The sequence below is a fragment of the Rhinoderma darwinii genome, chromosome 7 (assembly GCF_050947455.1).
Source record: "Rhinoderma darwinii isolate aRhiDar2 chromosome 7, aRhiDar2.hap1, whole genome shotgun sequence".
NCBI classification, from domain to species: domain Eukaryota; kingdom Metazoa; phylum Chordata; class Amphibia; order Anura; family Rhinodermatidae; genus Rhinoderma; species Rhinoderma darwinii.
The window spans coordinates 109,364,565-109,379,346 of record NC_134693.1 but is presented as its reverse complement, the minus strand read 5'-3'; the positions used below and the strand labels follow the sequence as shown (position 1 = coordinate 109,379,346).

At 41.1% G+C, this 14,782-nt stretch overlaps 1 protein-coding gene across 8 annotated transcripts in view; it reads right to left on the bottom strand.

The window, feature by feature from the left end:
- IQSEC1 (IQ motif and Sec7 domain ArfGEF 1) overlaps positions 1-14,782 on the bottom strand; it is a 725,681-nt gene that overhangs the window by 228,641 nt on the left and 482,258 nt on the right. For 6 of the 8 annotated variants that reach the window (XM_075833821.1, XM_075833822.1, XM_075833824.1 and 3 more), the window contains one exon: positions 9,674-9,730. The exons of the other annotated variants lie outside the window; for them this stretch is intronic. In XM_075833821.1, the coding sequence (XP_075689936.1) occupies positions 9,674-9,730 (57 nt within the window). The remainder of the gene's footprint in view (positions 1-9,673; positions 9,731-14,782) is intronic. 8 annotated transcript variants of the gene reach the window in all.

Here is a 14,782-nt window from a genome sequence, read left to right as displayed (position 1 = left end):
AAAAAAGCACACAAATTTGCTGTGATGTGTAAAAAAAATGTGGTGTATTTACATAAGAATATAATAGGCGTCTTACTTAGATTATATGGGATGTTAATTACTATGGAGGAGCAGTGACAACAAAAATCCGGCAATGAAGCGCACACATATAATTAGGGTGGAAATGCGGCAAAACACTGATTATTTTAATGGAAAGATTTAAAGAGATCCCCCTTCCCCCGCCTTGATTGTGCTTTCACTGTAATTTTGGCCTCCACTACACACAACCTTCCATGAAGAAATGAGAGCACTTTATCGTCTCCTTCACATTTTGAAGTCTGGGACGGTTATTGTTAAGCTGCGGGTGAATTAGCTGCCAGTCACTAATACTTAGCAATAATCTGCCAGCACAGGAATGCAAATGAAGACTTTTGTCAGCAGCAGCCGCTGAGTTTCAACATTTCTCATTTCCTTCAAACAACTCAATAAAAAAGCATTAAGCTGAGACAAAATGAATCAAAGTCTTTGAAAGAAATATTGGTTTGCCACCTATTTTGCTCAAGGATTTACGAGGCAGATTCTCTGTCTGCTAGATGTATATCACATATAACGGGCAGTAAAGTAAGGCTGTCGCTGTACTTAAATTAATGGAGTTGCAAAAGTTTAGGCGCTTATAATGATATCTTAATTCTAATAATCTCTGTAAGAAAAATGCACCTTCATTCATGATATAAAAAGTGAGATATGTAAAATGTAGCCCTGTGCTCCCAAGTAACAATTATCTTTATATGCCTTTTATATTATGTCTATGTGTCAAGGCTGTCGGACAATTGCTACATAGTAACTAGAAAAAAAGATCAAGTGCTGCGTGGGTGTTTCTGTGATTCCCATAGGAGAGAATAGAGAGAGCTGCGCACACGCGCGCCCACCTCTCCACTTGGAATTGGCAGCCAGCAATATAGGTGCAGGACCCAGAGGTGGGGCCGCATCTATCTATCCTGTGGATATGCCATAAATGTCTGAGTTTGGAATAACTCCTTAAAGGGCCTTTTACACCGGCCAACGATCGGCCGGTGCAGCGAACGCCGATCTTAGAGACATTGTTGATCAGCACTCGTTTGTTCCTTTCACACTGAGCTATGGATGGGGACAACTGATCGTTACTCCGATCGCTCGTCCCCATACATTATCATTATGTCGGCAGCGCGCCTCCCTGTGTAAACGGACGCGCTGCCGACATAATGACAACGATAATATTTCACTTTTTTAAAACGATACGATCAGAAGATGATCGAGCGTTTGCTCGTTTATCTGATCGCTGCCCTGTTTACACAGGGCAATGATCGGCAACACGATAATCGCCCAGTGTAAAAGAGCCTTAAAGGGGTTGTCCGAGATACCATCATATTTTCAAAAACCCCTTTATTGCATGTAATTTATAAATGTAAATACATTTGTAATATACTTACATTTTCTAAAGTGGCCCCGTTTCCAGATCCTGCCGTGGGGAACTTGACTGGTGACGTCACTCTCTGCACTGGCTTTGCCGCTTTGTTGATCTTGAATTCTGTGCCGGGTATACGACACGTCACTTGCCACGTGGTGTATATCTGCTTGTTCTGTTGTAACGCGCATGCGCGGCCCCTGCTGTTATCTCGAGAACAGCAGGGACGCAAGAACAGCAGTGACAGCGCATGCGCGTTATGGGCTGTGAAGCAGAACAAGCCGATATACACCACGTGACAAGGGACGTGTCGTATACCCGGCAAAGAATTCAAGATCAACAAAGCGGCAGAGCCAGTGCAGAGAGTGACGTCATCAGTCAAGTTCCCCACGGCAGGATCTGGAAACGGGTCCACTTTAGAAAATGTAAGTATATTACAAATGTATTTACATTTATAAATTACATGCAATAAAGGGGTTTTTGAAAATATGATGGTATCTCGGACAACCCCTTTAAGGGTATATTCATACGACCTATTCTCAGACGTAATTCAGGCGTTTTACGCCTCAAGTTACGCCTGAAAAGACGGCTCCAATACGTCTGCAAACATCTGCCCATTGCTTGCAATAGGTTTGTACAAATCTCATCCACATGATTGGGACTGTAATCTGCTGCCTATATTCTGCATGGAAAATCCGCACCATTTCCGTCCCGTGTGAATCCAGCCACATTCAGTTCTATGGAGCTTACGGAAACAGCGTAGCTCAGCGAGTTAAGCTTCATTCACATCTGCCTCAGGGTCCCGTTCCGACTGAGTTTACCGACGGAACGGGACCCTGACTGACACAAATGGAAACCATAGGTTTCTGTTTCCATCACCATTAATTCCAATGGTAACGGATCCGGTGCCAATGGTTTCCGTTTGTCTCCGTTGTGCAAGGGTTCCTTCGTTTTGAATCAATACCGTAGTCAACTTTAGGACCAAATTATATATTTTTTGTTCTCATCTGCCACCATATAAGTAGTGATTGTGATCGCTGTCAAAATACGGCGCGTAAAATGACGGCACATCAAAAGACGTGTAGGATACTTCTTGGGACGTTTTTGGAGGCGTTTTTGGAGGCGTTTTTCATTGACTTCATTGAAAAACAGCTCCAAAAACGGCCGTAAAAACGCAGCGAAAAATGCGTTGTTAAAAAAACGTCTGAAAATCAGGTGCTGTGTTCGCCTGAAAACAGCTCCGTATTTTTAGACGTTTTTGCTGAACATACCCGTAATGTTTACAGAGTCATACAGTGCCATTAACAAGGGGAATAGTTACACCTAGTTTATTCATACATTTCCAGGAGGAATAACAATGAAACGGCACAATGCAGAGTTCTAATAAAAGATGCTGCAGAATAATTTCATGGGGAATATACAAGTATTTACTTAAACAGCCATGCCAGGAGAGCTGACAGGTCCTCTCTAAAGAATGGCATTAATAACAATCCACTGATATTATGCTGTTGAAAACGCTCCTTTTAACCTCAAGAATGATCAAGTAGTAACCTGAAGTGCTCAAAAGAATTTCAAACTATTCCTGCTTGAACTGCAAATTTTGATAATAATATACTAAAGTGATATTTATTCCAACATCGAATATAATCTTGAAAGTCAATCCAAAAAAAAAGCTCCACTCTGTGGATTTTGGATTAATCTAAATGGATTGGGAATATAAGAGCATGTTTTGCTTTTTTATTTATTCATACAGATGTAGTAAACTTGAATTTGTCAAATCTGGGGGGGGGGGGGGGTGTTTTGAAATGGAATAACTCAGAATTTATATTACTCAGTAGGTTTACTTGCTTTGATTGGTGCAACGTTCAAAATACTTTACTTTTTTAAAAACCGCTACTTTGTATTCTGTATACAGAGCATCTGTATCGTACGCTAAGACCTGTATACGTCAGGTCTGTAGGACTGACGGGTTCAGTGTCAGCGGGTCCTGCGTGCTTCTGACATGCAGAATCCACCTGTTCTCGATCACATCTAAGTTATGAACTTAGATGTGATCGTTAAAGGCCCTTTTACATGGGCCAATCATCGGTGAAACGAGCGTTTACAGGGCAGCGATCAGCAGACGAACAAGCAAACAAACATTCATCGGCTGATCGTATCATTTTAAATGCTCAAAATATTATCGTTGTCGCCAGCACATCTCTCTGTGTAAAGAGGGAGACGTGCTGCCGACATGCTAGAAGTTTATGGGGACGAGTGATCGGAGTAAAAATGGCTCGTCCCCATACTAGCTCCTTGTGAAAGGAGCAAACGAGTGCCGATCAACCAGCTGTCTGGTTGATCGGCGCTCATTGCACCGGCCAAGATTGCCCGGTGTGAAAGTACCTTAAAGGGGTATTCTGTTTACAAGTTACCCCCTATCCCATTCTCTATGGGAGCGCCGGAGACAGCGGCGTGCAGTGTTCAGCTTTTTCCAGCGCTGCCATAGAGGATGACTGGAGAGGCAGTGCGCATGAGCGACCTGCAGCTCTGTTCAAACTTGGGGTTCGGGCAACTTCGGGCTCCCCGTTCTCGTAAACGGTGGGGGTCCGAGCTGTCGAACACCCACCGATCAGCAAGTTGCCGCCACCTTACCCTACGGAAAGGGGGTAACTTGTTGTAACCGGAATACTCCTTTAACAGCTCGAACCTGCGTGTCAGAGACACACAGGACCCGCTGACACTGAACCCGCTAGTCCCGCGAACCTGACAGATACAGGTTTCAGCGAAAGATACAGATGCTCTGTATACAGGATACAAAGCAGCTGTATCTGATAAAGTAAAAATTATTTTTAATAAAAAGTATTTTGAAAGTTGCACCAATCACATTGATTTAAATCGTTTTTTGGGGGTTTTTTTATTTATAAAAATGCCCCAGCAAAATTTGTGTGTATGGTGCGCAGACATAATAACCTGCATTCAGAGATTTAGAACCTTACAGTCTTTCCTTTTTTATACGAGTTGTCTTTATTGCTGACATAATTTGCAATGTAAATGATTTTACTTTGGAAGCAGAATTTAATACCATATAACACAGGTGTATTTCTCTACGCCACACAAGCAATCTCTGACTAATTCTTCTTGAATTTCTCTCCTGATTGTTAATGAGATGATTTTAATTCATGGCAGCTTGCAGAATATAATGTTAGCACTGATCACAAAGAACCGCATGCTCCATCTAGATCTGAATGTGACAGCAAAACTAGGATACTTCAGGAGAAGACTAATTCAGCAACTTGTTAATGCAATGATAATGATGAAAAACAACTTTTTTCATCTCCCCCAACTGTATATGTCATTTCTATGGAGAAAGCGAGATAAGTAGCTGCAAGGCACTGCTGGCGTTGCTTATCATAGGAGGAAAAAGTCATTGGAAAAACAAAAAAAATGCAAATGTCCAGCTGTCACAGCTACATCTACTCTCAAAAAGTCTCATGTCTGTGGCCAGATTTAGCACAATGTCAAGTTGCATTATGGAGCTGAAGAGCATTTCTCTGAAATGACATCTAATACCATATTTCTACTTATAAATGGATCGCATTCTGACTAGAATTGCTTTTTAAAATGATTTTGACCCATCACTGGATACACTCTGGTTTCATAATACCTATCTATATAGATAGATCTATCGCGTGTACAACTGGCAGATCTTCTATGTGATCAGGGCCCCAGCAGTGGCTTTTCACTAAATTCGATCTGTAAATTAAGGACCAGGATAAGCCCTTCTTGAAGACAACTGGACTATTTGGGCATGCCCCCACGTGGCGGATTTCCTCCGCAACTGTCCGCATCAATGCCGCACAGAATCTGCGTTGGAGATTCTGCGGCGGATCTGCCCAAAATGTGCAGTAAATTGATGCGGACTAGCTGCTGCGGACTGCGGGAAAAATGCTTCCCTTCTCTGTATCAGTGCAGGATAGAGAGAAGGGACAGCACTTTCCCTAGTGAAAGTAAACGAATTTCATACTTACCGGCCGTTGTCTTGGTGACGCGTCCCTCTTTCGGCATCCAGCCCGATCTCCCTGGATGACGCGGCAGTCCATGTGACCGCTGCAGCCTGTATTTGGCCTGTGATTGGCTGCAGCCGTCACTTAGACTGAAACGTCATCCTGGGAAGCTGGACTGGAGACAGAAGCAGGGAGTTCTCGGTAAGTATGAACTTCTATTTTTTTACAGGTTGATGTATATTGGGATCGGTAGTCACTCTCCAGGGTGCAGAAACAGTTACTGCCGATCGCTTAACTCTATCAGCACCCTGGACAGTGACTATTTACTGACGTCTCCTAGCAACGCTCCCGTAATTACGGGAGCCCCATTGACTTCCTCAGTCTGGCTGTAGACCTAGAAATACATAGGTCCAGCCAGAATGAAGAAATGTCATGTCAAAAAAGCAAGACGCATTCGCAGCACATATAACATTTTCATGACAGCTGCGGACTTCATTGCGGAATTTAGAATCTCCATTGAAGTCAATGGAGAAATTCCGCCGTGAGTCCGCAACCAGTCCGCCACAACTCCGCAACAGCCCTAGCATGCTGCGGACACCAAATTCCGCTCCGCAGCCTATGCTCCGCAGCGGAATTTTACGCATCGTCTAAACGAACACTGCTAAATAAAAGTGGAAGTCAATGGACAAACGGCTCCGCTGCGGATTAACGCTGCGGAGTGTCCGCTGCGGAATTCAAGAGGAATTCCGCCACGTGTGGCTTTGCCCTTTCATTTACATAGAGCTTCACATGGTAAAGTGACAATCTGGAATGCAGGATCGGAAGATGGACTTGTATTAAAATGTGACCTGTCGCTCTAAAAGTGGTACAATTGTTTAAGGAACATCCACCAGAGCTGCCACAAACCTTATATTAAAGTTTCTTTGGTGTGTTTCATGCGAAAAAATAGTTTCTTCCTGTGGTAAGTATTCATAGGACATCTCTGAGCTACTGTGCTTAGTCCTTAAGACAACACTTCCTTCCTGATTGAGATTCAGGAGCAAAAAGTGTCATAGGAACACAGTCCAGTAGATTTTTTTCACTCATTGGTGGTTTAGTTCTTTAACCTATGATAACCTTGCCCAAGAATAAGAAACACAATTTCTATCACACTAATGGCATGTTCAGACGTGGTGAAATGGTTGCGTATTTTCGCTGCAGACAGCCGCAGCGGAATTGTATTTAATGGATTTAAATAGATTTTTTTTTTTAGTGAATGCCGGCTTTGCGAAAAAAAAAATCAGAGCGGAAAATAGTTTGCAGAAATTTACATTCCACAGCATGCTTATTCTGTTTTGGAGAAGCAGCAGATTTAGAATGCGGATGTCACCATTTGCAATGAATAGGCTGAAACCTGTGGCAAATCCACGACATAATCTGCATGTAACATATGCAGATTTTGATGCAGATCCGTTGCAGATTTCCCACGATTTTGGGCAAAATCTGCAGTGGAAATTGTCCACAAGTCTGAACGTACCATAAAGGGGAGGGGGTGATATAGTTATCTTGGTAGTTCCCCTTTAAGGGCTTTTATCACTTGTCAGGTTTTAGCTCAGATTTTTTCGGTTTTCCTATCAAATCTATAGTATAAACCTCTATATATTCTTAGGCTAAGAACACCTTTGAAATATATATATATATTTTTTTAAATAAATATGTCTATTAGTGTGTTTGGTTCAACTTTCTAAATACTTTTTATTAAAAATGATGTAAGAGCTGGAGCTGCTTTGTATTCTCTATACAGAGCAGCTGTATCTTGCGCTGAGACCGGAAACCAGCAGGTCCTGTGTGTCTCTGTCACGCAGGATCCACCTGTTATCAATCACATCTAAATTATGATCGATAACAGCTCGATCCCGCGTGTTAGAAACACGCAGGATCCGATGTCACTAAACCTGTCAGTCCCACTGACCTGACAGATATAGTTTTCAGCGATAGATACAGCTGCTCTGTATACAGAATACAAAGCAGCTCTATCTCAAAAAGTAAGAATAATTTCTAGTAATAAGTATTTAGAAAGTTGCACCAAACACACTAATACACACACACACACACACACACACACACACACACACATATACATATATATATATATATATATATATATATATATATATATACATGTGTCTATGTGGTCATATCTGTATTTCCATTTACAATAGAGAAAAATGGCAATACTTAATATCTATGAAGAATTTAACACCAATATAATTGTAAAATTATTGGAAATGCTGTAACATTTAAAATGGAAAATCATAAAGTGAATTCTAATAAATGTGTCCAAACGCTGGAGGAAATGGCAGCAATAATAATTGAGGCATGAAAAAAAGGGACACAAATTTTATTCTGCATTTCTAGACTTCAAGATGAAGCAAATGACATTTCTGTGCACTATGAATCCGGCAGCCTAAATTATGTAAAACATGGTAGATGACATTAGCTGAGAGTCGGCTTGTCATGTATAGTGAGGTTACGTGTGAACACTTTAGCTTAGTTACACCAGGCCCTTGTCTTCCTATAATACATAACATAGGACATAACTTTGTGTAACTGCCGGTATAAGCGTAACATTAGTAAATTAATGTTCTTGTGTCAATGTATGAGTCTTGTGCGTAATGGGTTCTCCTATAGTGATGTCTTTTAATGGGCATGTATTGCACTGGTTTAGGCCTTATTTACACGAACGTGTTAAACGTCCGTGGGACGGCCGTTGAAACAGCGGCCGTCCCACGGACCTATGTAATTCAATGTGGCCGTTCTCACAGCCGTTGTTTCAAAGGACCATGTGAACGGTCCGTGCGAAAATAGGACATGTCCGTTCTTTTCGCGCATTACGCATCCCTCCATAGACTCACAACTATGGGGGATGCGTGACATCGCGTCCCGAAGCGCTGATCACCGATGCACCTCGGACGTGAAAAACTGCAGTTTTTCACGTCCGAGATGCGCAGCGTTCGTGTAAATAAGGCCTAATAGTAATAGGGTAAGGCGTAGGGCACTAAGGATTGCTTTCCTGTAGCCTCCGGCATTTAATCTATTCCTGATTCCAATAGTACATTGCATTCTGCAAAAAAGAGCTAAAGTTTAACATTAGCGAAAGTGTGTCTTGACCAGGTGCCGTTTTTTATATGTTTTTTTTTTTTAAAGGAGAATTTTCTTCACCCCTTTGTGTTCGCACTTGCATGCTCACCTGATTATTTGTGTTACACAGGCCTTAAAAGGGTTATCCATACAGGGGGCGATTTTATCCACAGGATAGGTCATCAGTATATGATCGGTGAGGGTCCGACACACGTATCCCACACCGACCAGCTAATGACGCTAATGTTTGCTTTGTTGAATTATAAAAAAAAATCTTGCCTGAAGACAGTGCAGTCTTTTTGAAAGGTTGTGGATTGCAATTCTCCAAGCTGCATTTTCCAGGCCATAGATTTTGATCAGACATGGAGGTCATCTTGATCTCAAGCATGGTGCTTCTATCAGGTCGTTAATGTAGGACAATATGGTAAGGAATAGCATATGTAAACTATATGGAATAGTAATATAAAGTAATTTCTCTTTATAGTTTATTATACATTTATAGATGTAGATTTTTGGATAATACACAGGATCATAATTTTTTTTTCAATCACGAAACTTGTGCTTAGAAATACTCGAGAGCGCCTGTACCGACCTGGGTTTACAGCAATAAGCTCGATACCTTCTCATTAACTAGTCTCTGTATTCTAAATTTCTGGTTATTTTCATAACCTATATGCAAAAAAAGTCATGAAACTTCATCACATACATCACAAGGCCCAAAGCAAAATGTATTTGCTTCACACTTTGCATACATGACAAGATGGGGTCTTCTTCTTTACCTTATCGATAAAACTAAATGAGTCTGAAGGAGCAGCTAAAAGTGATATGATGAAATGCTCTTTTCTGTATTTCATAGACTCTGAAGGTGATCAAGCAATCTGAATAAGATACACAGAGTGTGGCCATTTCACTCTCCGTATCTCCTGAATTGACTTATTGATGTTAAATGTCTTCTTTTCTAAAGAAGGTTCATACTGGCTTCCTGTGTAGTAGTAATAGACCCAGATTGTTAACACTTAAAAGAAGATAAGTAATAAAACAGCCAAGGTATATTAAAACAGACAGATCGAGCAAACTTCATAATGACTCATGCTGAGCAGATAAGGGAGAATCTGCCCGGTTAATACAATGCATTTCACAGTACCTTAGTGGTTCTGTAGATAAACTGCTCCTGGTTTCCAAGGAGGTCCGTGGGTAATAACTACATAATGAGAAGGAAAGAGAAATCAGAACTTGCTTAGAAGACTCCTCAGCCCATTAATAAATACCACGGGTGATCGTTCTCAACGGTGAAGGTTATTTTAAGAATGAGAATTTATATAAGGAAATGCATAAGGACATGAGAATTCTAGATGGCACCAGGGGTTTGGGCATTAGGATGCCAAGCAATCCTGTTCATTAACATTTGAATGCTATTATCAGGTGGTAAAGAATAGCGTTTAACTTTTGTATCATACTTAAATTGGTGGCCATTTATGGATTGAGTCATTTCCGTGGATACTGTATAATACAAGAATATTTACCTTTTTGAGATATAGTTATTTAATTGCATTGCAAACAAAATCTTTTCCCCATGTACATAATATACATAGTATCATTAACTCCAATGATTTTACATTTACATTTCTGAGACACAATTATTGATTTGCATTGCAAATTACACCATTTCAACACCTCCATATTACAGATCTTAGCCCTGGGTCACAGGTGATGTATTGGTAGAAGGTAGGGGACTGACAGCTCTTGGTTTAATGGAGCAATCAGAGGTCATAATAATAGGCAGCTAATAATACACGTCTGATGTATGTGTTTATGGTATGGTTGCAGGTTTTATCTTTTTTATTTTACAGGATTAAAGCACCCTAAAAATAAATGGTTTCTCAAAAAAGACCAATGCATTATAAGATTGAACATGAAGCAATTGAGAAGTGTTTTTACTCTTAATCACAAAAGGCAAACCAACACCTACACAATCAAAATTGCAAACTCAACACAAATATAAATCCTTAATCCATTTGCCAAAAATTATACAGGTATACAGATAATGTCAGATATAGGACTATACATGTGGATCCATGAGCACATATTTGACATTGCTGAAGACTCTTGCACCATATTAGTGACTCCGGAAATGTTTCCAACTTAGAATACTAAACAACATCTTGTATCAAATACTTTCTAACATGACAATGAGGGGCTCACATAGAGGATAGCAAAAAAACGAAATGGAGGGCATATCCTGGTGCTGGCAACCTTACCACAATGTCCCCCTTAGCTCTTATGCACATGACAGGGTTTCACAGCCATGTGACGGACGTTCAAAAAACGGCCGTCACACGGCTGCAGTAGGAACAATAGACCCCTAATGGGGCTATTAACACGACCGATTTTTTGACGACCCGGGATACCCGGCCGTCAAAAAATGGGACATGCCCTATTTTCGGCCGTTCTCCAGGCCGCCCGGCTCTCATAGAAGTTTATGGGGCCGGTAATACACGGCCATCACTTGAATGTGCTCCAAGTGACAGACGTGTCTTCCGTCGCTTGCTCTCTCTCCTTCTCCTCCTCACAGTGTGAAGTGCATGTGAGAAGGAGGGTATTTTTTTTGCTCCCTGTAGGAGCGGAATCCCCAATCCCCGGCGACAGCTTCGGCAACGCTGTGGCCGGAGATTGGGGATACCGCTCCAGCAGAAGTCCCTGACTTCACTGTGTCCATATATGGACACAGTGACGTCAGGACTTCTGAAGCGGGATCCCCGGCGATGTGGCCGTGGATTCCGCTCTAGGAGAAGTCCCTGCCTTCACTGTCCATATATGGACACAGTGATGTCAGGGACTTCTGAGACAGAATCCCCGGCGATGTGGCTGGGGAGTCCGCTCCAGGAGAAGTCCCTGCCTTCACTGTCCATATATGCACACAGTGACGTCAGGGACTTCTGAAGCGGAATCTCCACCACTGTGGCCGGGGATTCCGATCCAGGAGAAGTCCCTCACTTCACTGTCCATATATGGACAGTGAAGTGAGGGACTTCTCCTGGAGCCGTTTCCTACAGGAAAGTAGGGGGGGGGTGGTGCCATCTATGGGGGGTGACTATGTACAAGGGGTCTGTGTAGAACTACCTACAGGGGGGCTGTGTGGCATTACCTACAGTGGGCTGTGTGGCATTACCTACAGGGGAGCTGTGTCTCATTGCTTACAGGGGGGTCTGTGTGGCACTACCTACAAGGGGGTCTGTGTGGCACTACCTACAGTGGGGCTGTGGCAGTATATACAGAGGGCAGTGGTGTGGCATTATCTACAGAGGGAAGTGTGTGGCAAAAAATTTACAAATGAAATTCATATGATTTTAAAATGGACAGCGAGTTTGAACTCGTTCGTGTAAATCTGGCCTAACAATGTGCTATAATGTACTGATGATCTACTGAACAAGACTGCATTCGTTTTATGGGATCCTAAATGGAATGAAAAAAGAAGCATATACAATGTATACCGATGTCATTATCATTAGCAGTATAATGTGAAAAAATAAACCCCATTTAGTTATAACGTTCACTGAGAAACTGCTTTGACAAAATATTATTTAGTCTGACAAAAAAATAATAATAATGGGGTAATGGAGCTTTCCATTTATTTGATTTCCGTGCCAGTGAAGAATTATAAATGTTTTACGTGCTATTTTTTTGTCTCATAGTTTACATGTTTCTTCTTCATCTTCAATGTTTTTGAGACAGTGTAAAAGGGTAGGATTCATTTTTTTCTAATTGGATGTACCGCTTAACTAAATCTTTACATATTACTGTCAGCTTAGATTGTTCCACTTATAATAGTGGAGGAAAATAAAATGAGGATATTAGACTCTTTTACTAAATGAATCTTTCAGTCAGATATGTTTATTAAAATACCGTAACCAATTTTTTTTGTTTTCTTTTCTGTATAACTAATTTTATGGAAATGTACAAGTGCACAACTGTTAGACACAACTGTTAAAAGTCCATTTGTTCATAGGGTATACCCACATAAATGACATGTCAGAGCATAATATCAATGAACGTATCGGATCTGTATTATCTGAGCTGTGTCAGCGACAGAAATTTCCAGACAGCCCTGAAGGGGTTTCGGAACTATAGAAAACGAGTATGACCCCTTTATTCAGTGTAAATTCTAGCAAAGGAACACAAACTAATGTTATTTTCTTTTTTGTCAAATCAGTTTTTATTAAATGTTTTAAAAAACAAAACAAAACAAGAATTAAAGTGTACCTAACTTTTCAGGTGACTTTTCAGAATGATCTCATGTCTGTACATGAGGAATAACACCAGTTTTCCCCTCTGTGGGCTCTCTCTAATTCTCAGTTGTCTTTGAGCAAGTGGGTGGAGCCTAACTGCTATCATGTCTTCTATACACTGCACACATAGTAGAGGAGAATCCTGCTCTCCTATATCTATCACATATATAGAAGCAGCAGAAACATGGAGGGGATTATACACCAGTAATAAGCAGTGTAGCTGAGAATCCAGCACTGGGGTGACAAAGATATCTTACCAGCAGCCTGTGTCTCTCTCTGCTTCTGCTTCCTCCTCCCGCTCACCCCCCTCTCCATAGACCTGTATGCAGTGTGTCCCTGTTTGACTCATTCACCCTCTGCTCCCCCTCCTGCTCCCCCTCCCCAATCCATAGACTTTTACAGTCAGGCAATGAAGAGACACACCTTCATCTTCTGCAGTCCGTCTGTAACCAGGGACGTACCTTGTTTGACAACAGGGAGTGGGCAGCAGATTACAGGAATGGAGACATCTAGTGGCAGTAACTTCACACACAATTAGAATGGATAGAACAACAACATTTTAACAGCAAAGGCCCTTTTACACTGGGCAATTATCCGGCAGACAAGCGTTCATCTGCTTTAAAAAACTGAAATATTATCGTTGTTAGCGCTGCTGACATGATAATAATGTATGGGGACGAGAGATTGGAGTAACGACTGCTCGTCCCCATGCATAGCTCCATGTGACAGGAGCAAACGAGAGTCGAACAACGCTGTCTCGTTGATCGGTGTTCGCTGTACGGTCCAAAATTGGCCGGTGTAATAGGGCCTTAAGTAAATTACAAAGTTAATATATATTAGGTATACTATTAGATTAGCATAAGTTCTTTGAAAAGTTAGTGTCCATTTAAGTAACAAACAATGACAATAATTGTTGATCAACTTAGATGTAATCGGTATTATAGTGATCCTGTGTGTTAGAAACATATAGAACCCGTATAACTTTTATTTCATAACTCTCTAAAAACAGGGGTCAATATATATCGTTGAATTACAGTGATTTATTAAACATATAGAACCCGCCCTCATCTGAACCATCTGCTAAATGATGGATTCGGCTGATAGCGAACGATGCAGCTTCTATGTTTAGAGGATAAATAGAAGCTAAATCTGAAAACAATTCAAAATTTTTAATAAAAGTCAATTCAGTACATTTAATAATTAAAGAAAAACAAAGGTGTCCATAGCCTTTAAGCAGTATAATGTGCGAATATTGGTTTTGAAATATGTTTTTTAAACACAATTTAAACGAACAAGTTTACACATACCAAGACAATATCCACCGACGAGAGAGTGACCTGGAAGTAAAATTTTTACCAAATCTACATAGGCTGCCAAAAGTAGGGTTGTAAAAGATGGAGGGGTGGTTGAGTCGCCTTAAAGAGGCTCTGTCACCACATTATAAGTGCCCTATCTCCTATATAAGGAGATCGGCGCTGTAATGTAGGTGACAGCAATGTTTTTTATTTTGAAAAACGATCTATTTTAAACCACTTTATGAGCGATTTTCAGCTTTATGCTAATGAGTTTCTTAATGCCCAAGTGGGCGTGTTTTACTTTAGACCAAGTGAGCGTTGTACAGAGGAGGGTATGACGCTGACCAATCAGTGACCAATCAGCGTCATACACTTCTCTCCATTAATTTACACTGCACTAGCGATATAGTTATATCGCTATGTGCAGCCACATACACAAACACTAACATTACTGTAGTGTCCTGATAATGAATATACATCACTACTTGTTTTTCTAAATAAAAAGCATTACGGTCACCTACATTATAGCGCCGATCTCCTTATATAGGAGATAGGGCACTTATAATGTGGTGACAGAGCCTCTTTAAGGGCTGTTTTAAGTAATCCAGTCACCCCATATTGTAAGAAATTTTTGCCGGGTGCTAGACTCCCAGCTTAGAAGTTCCACAAATC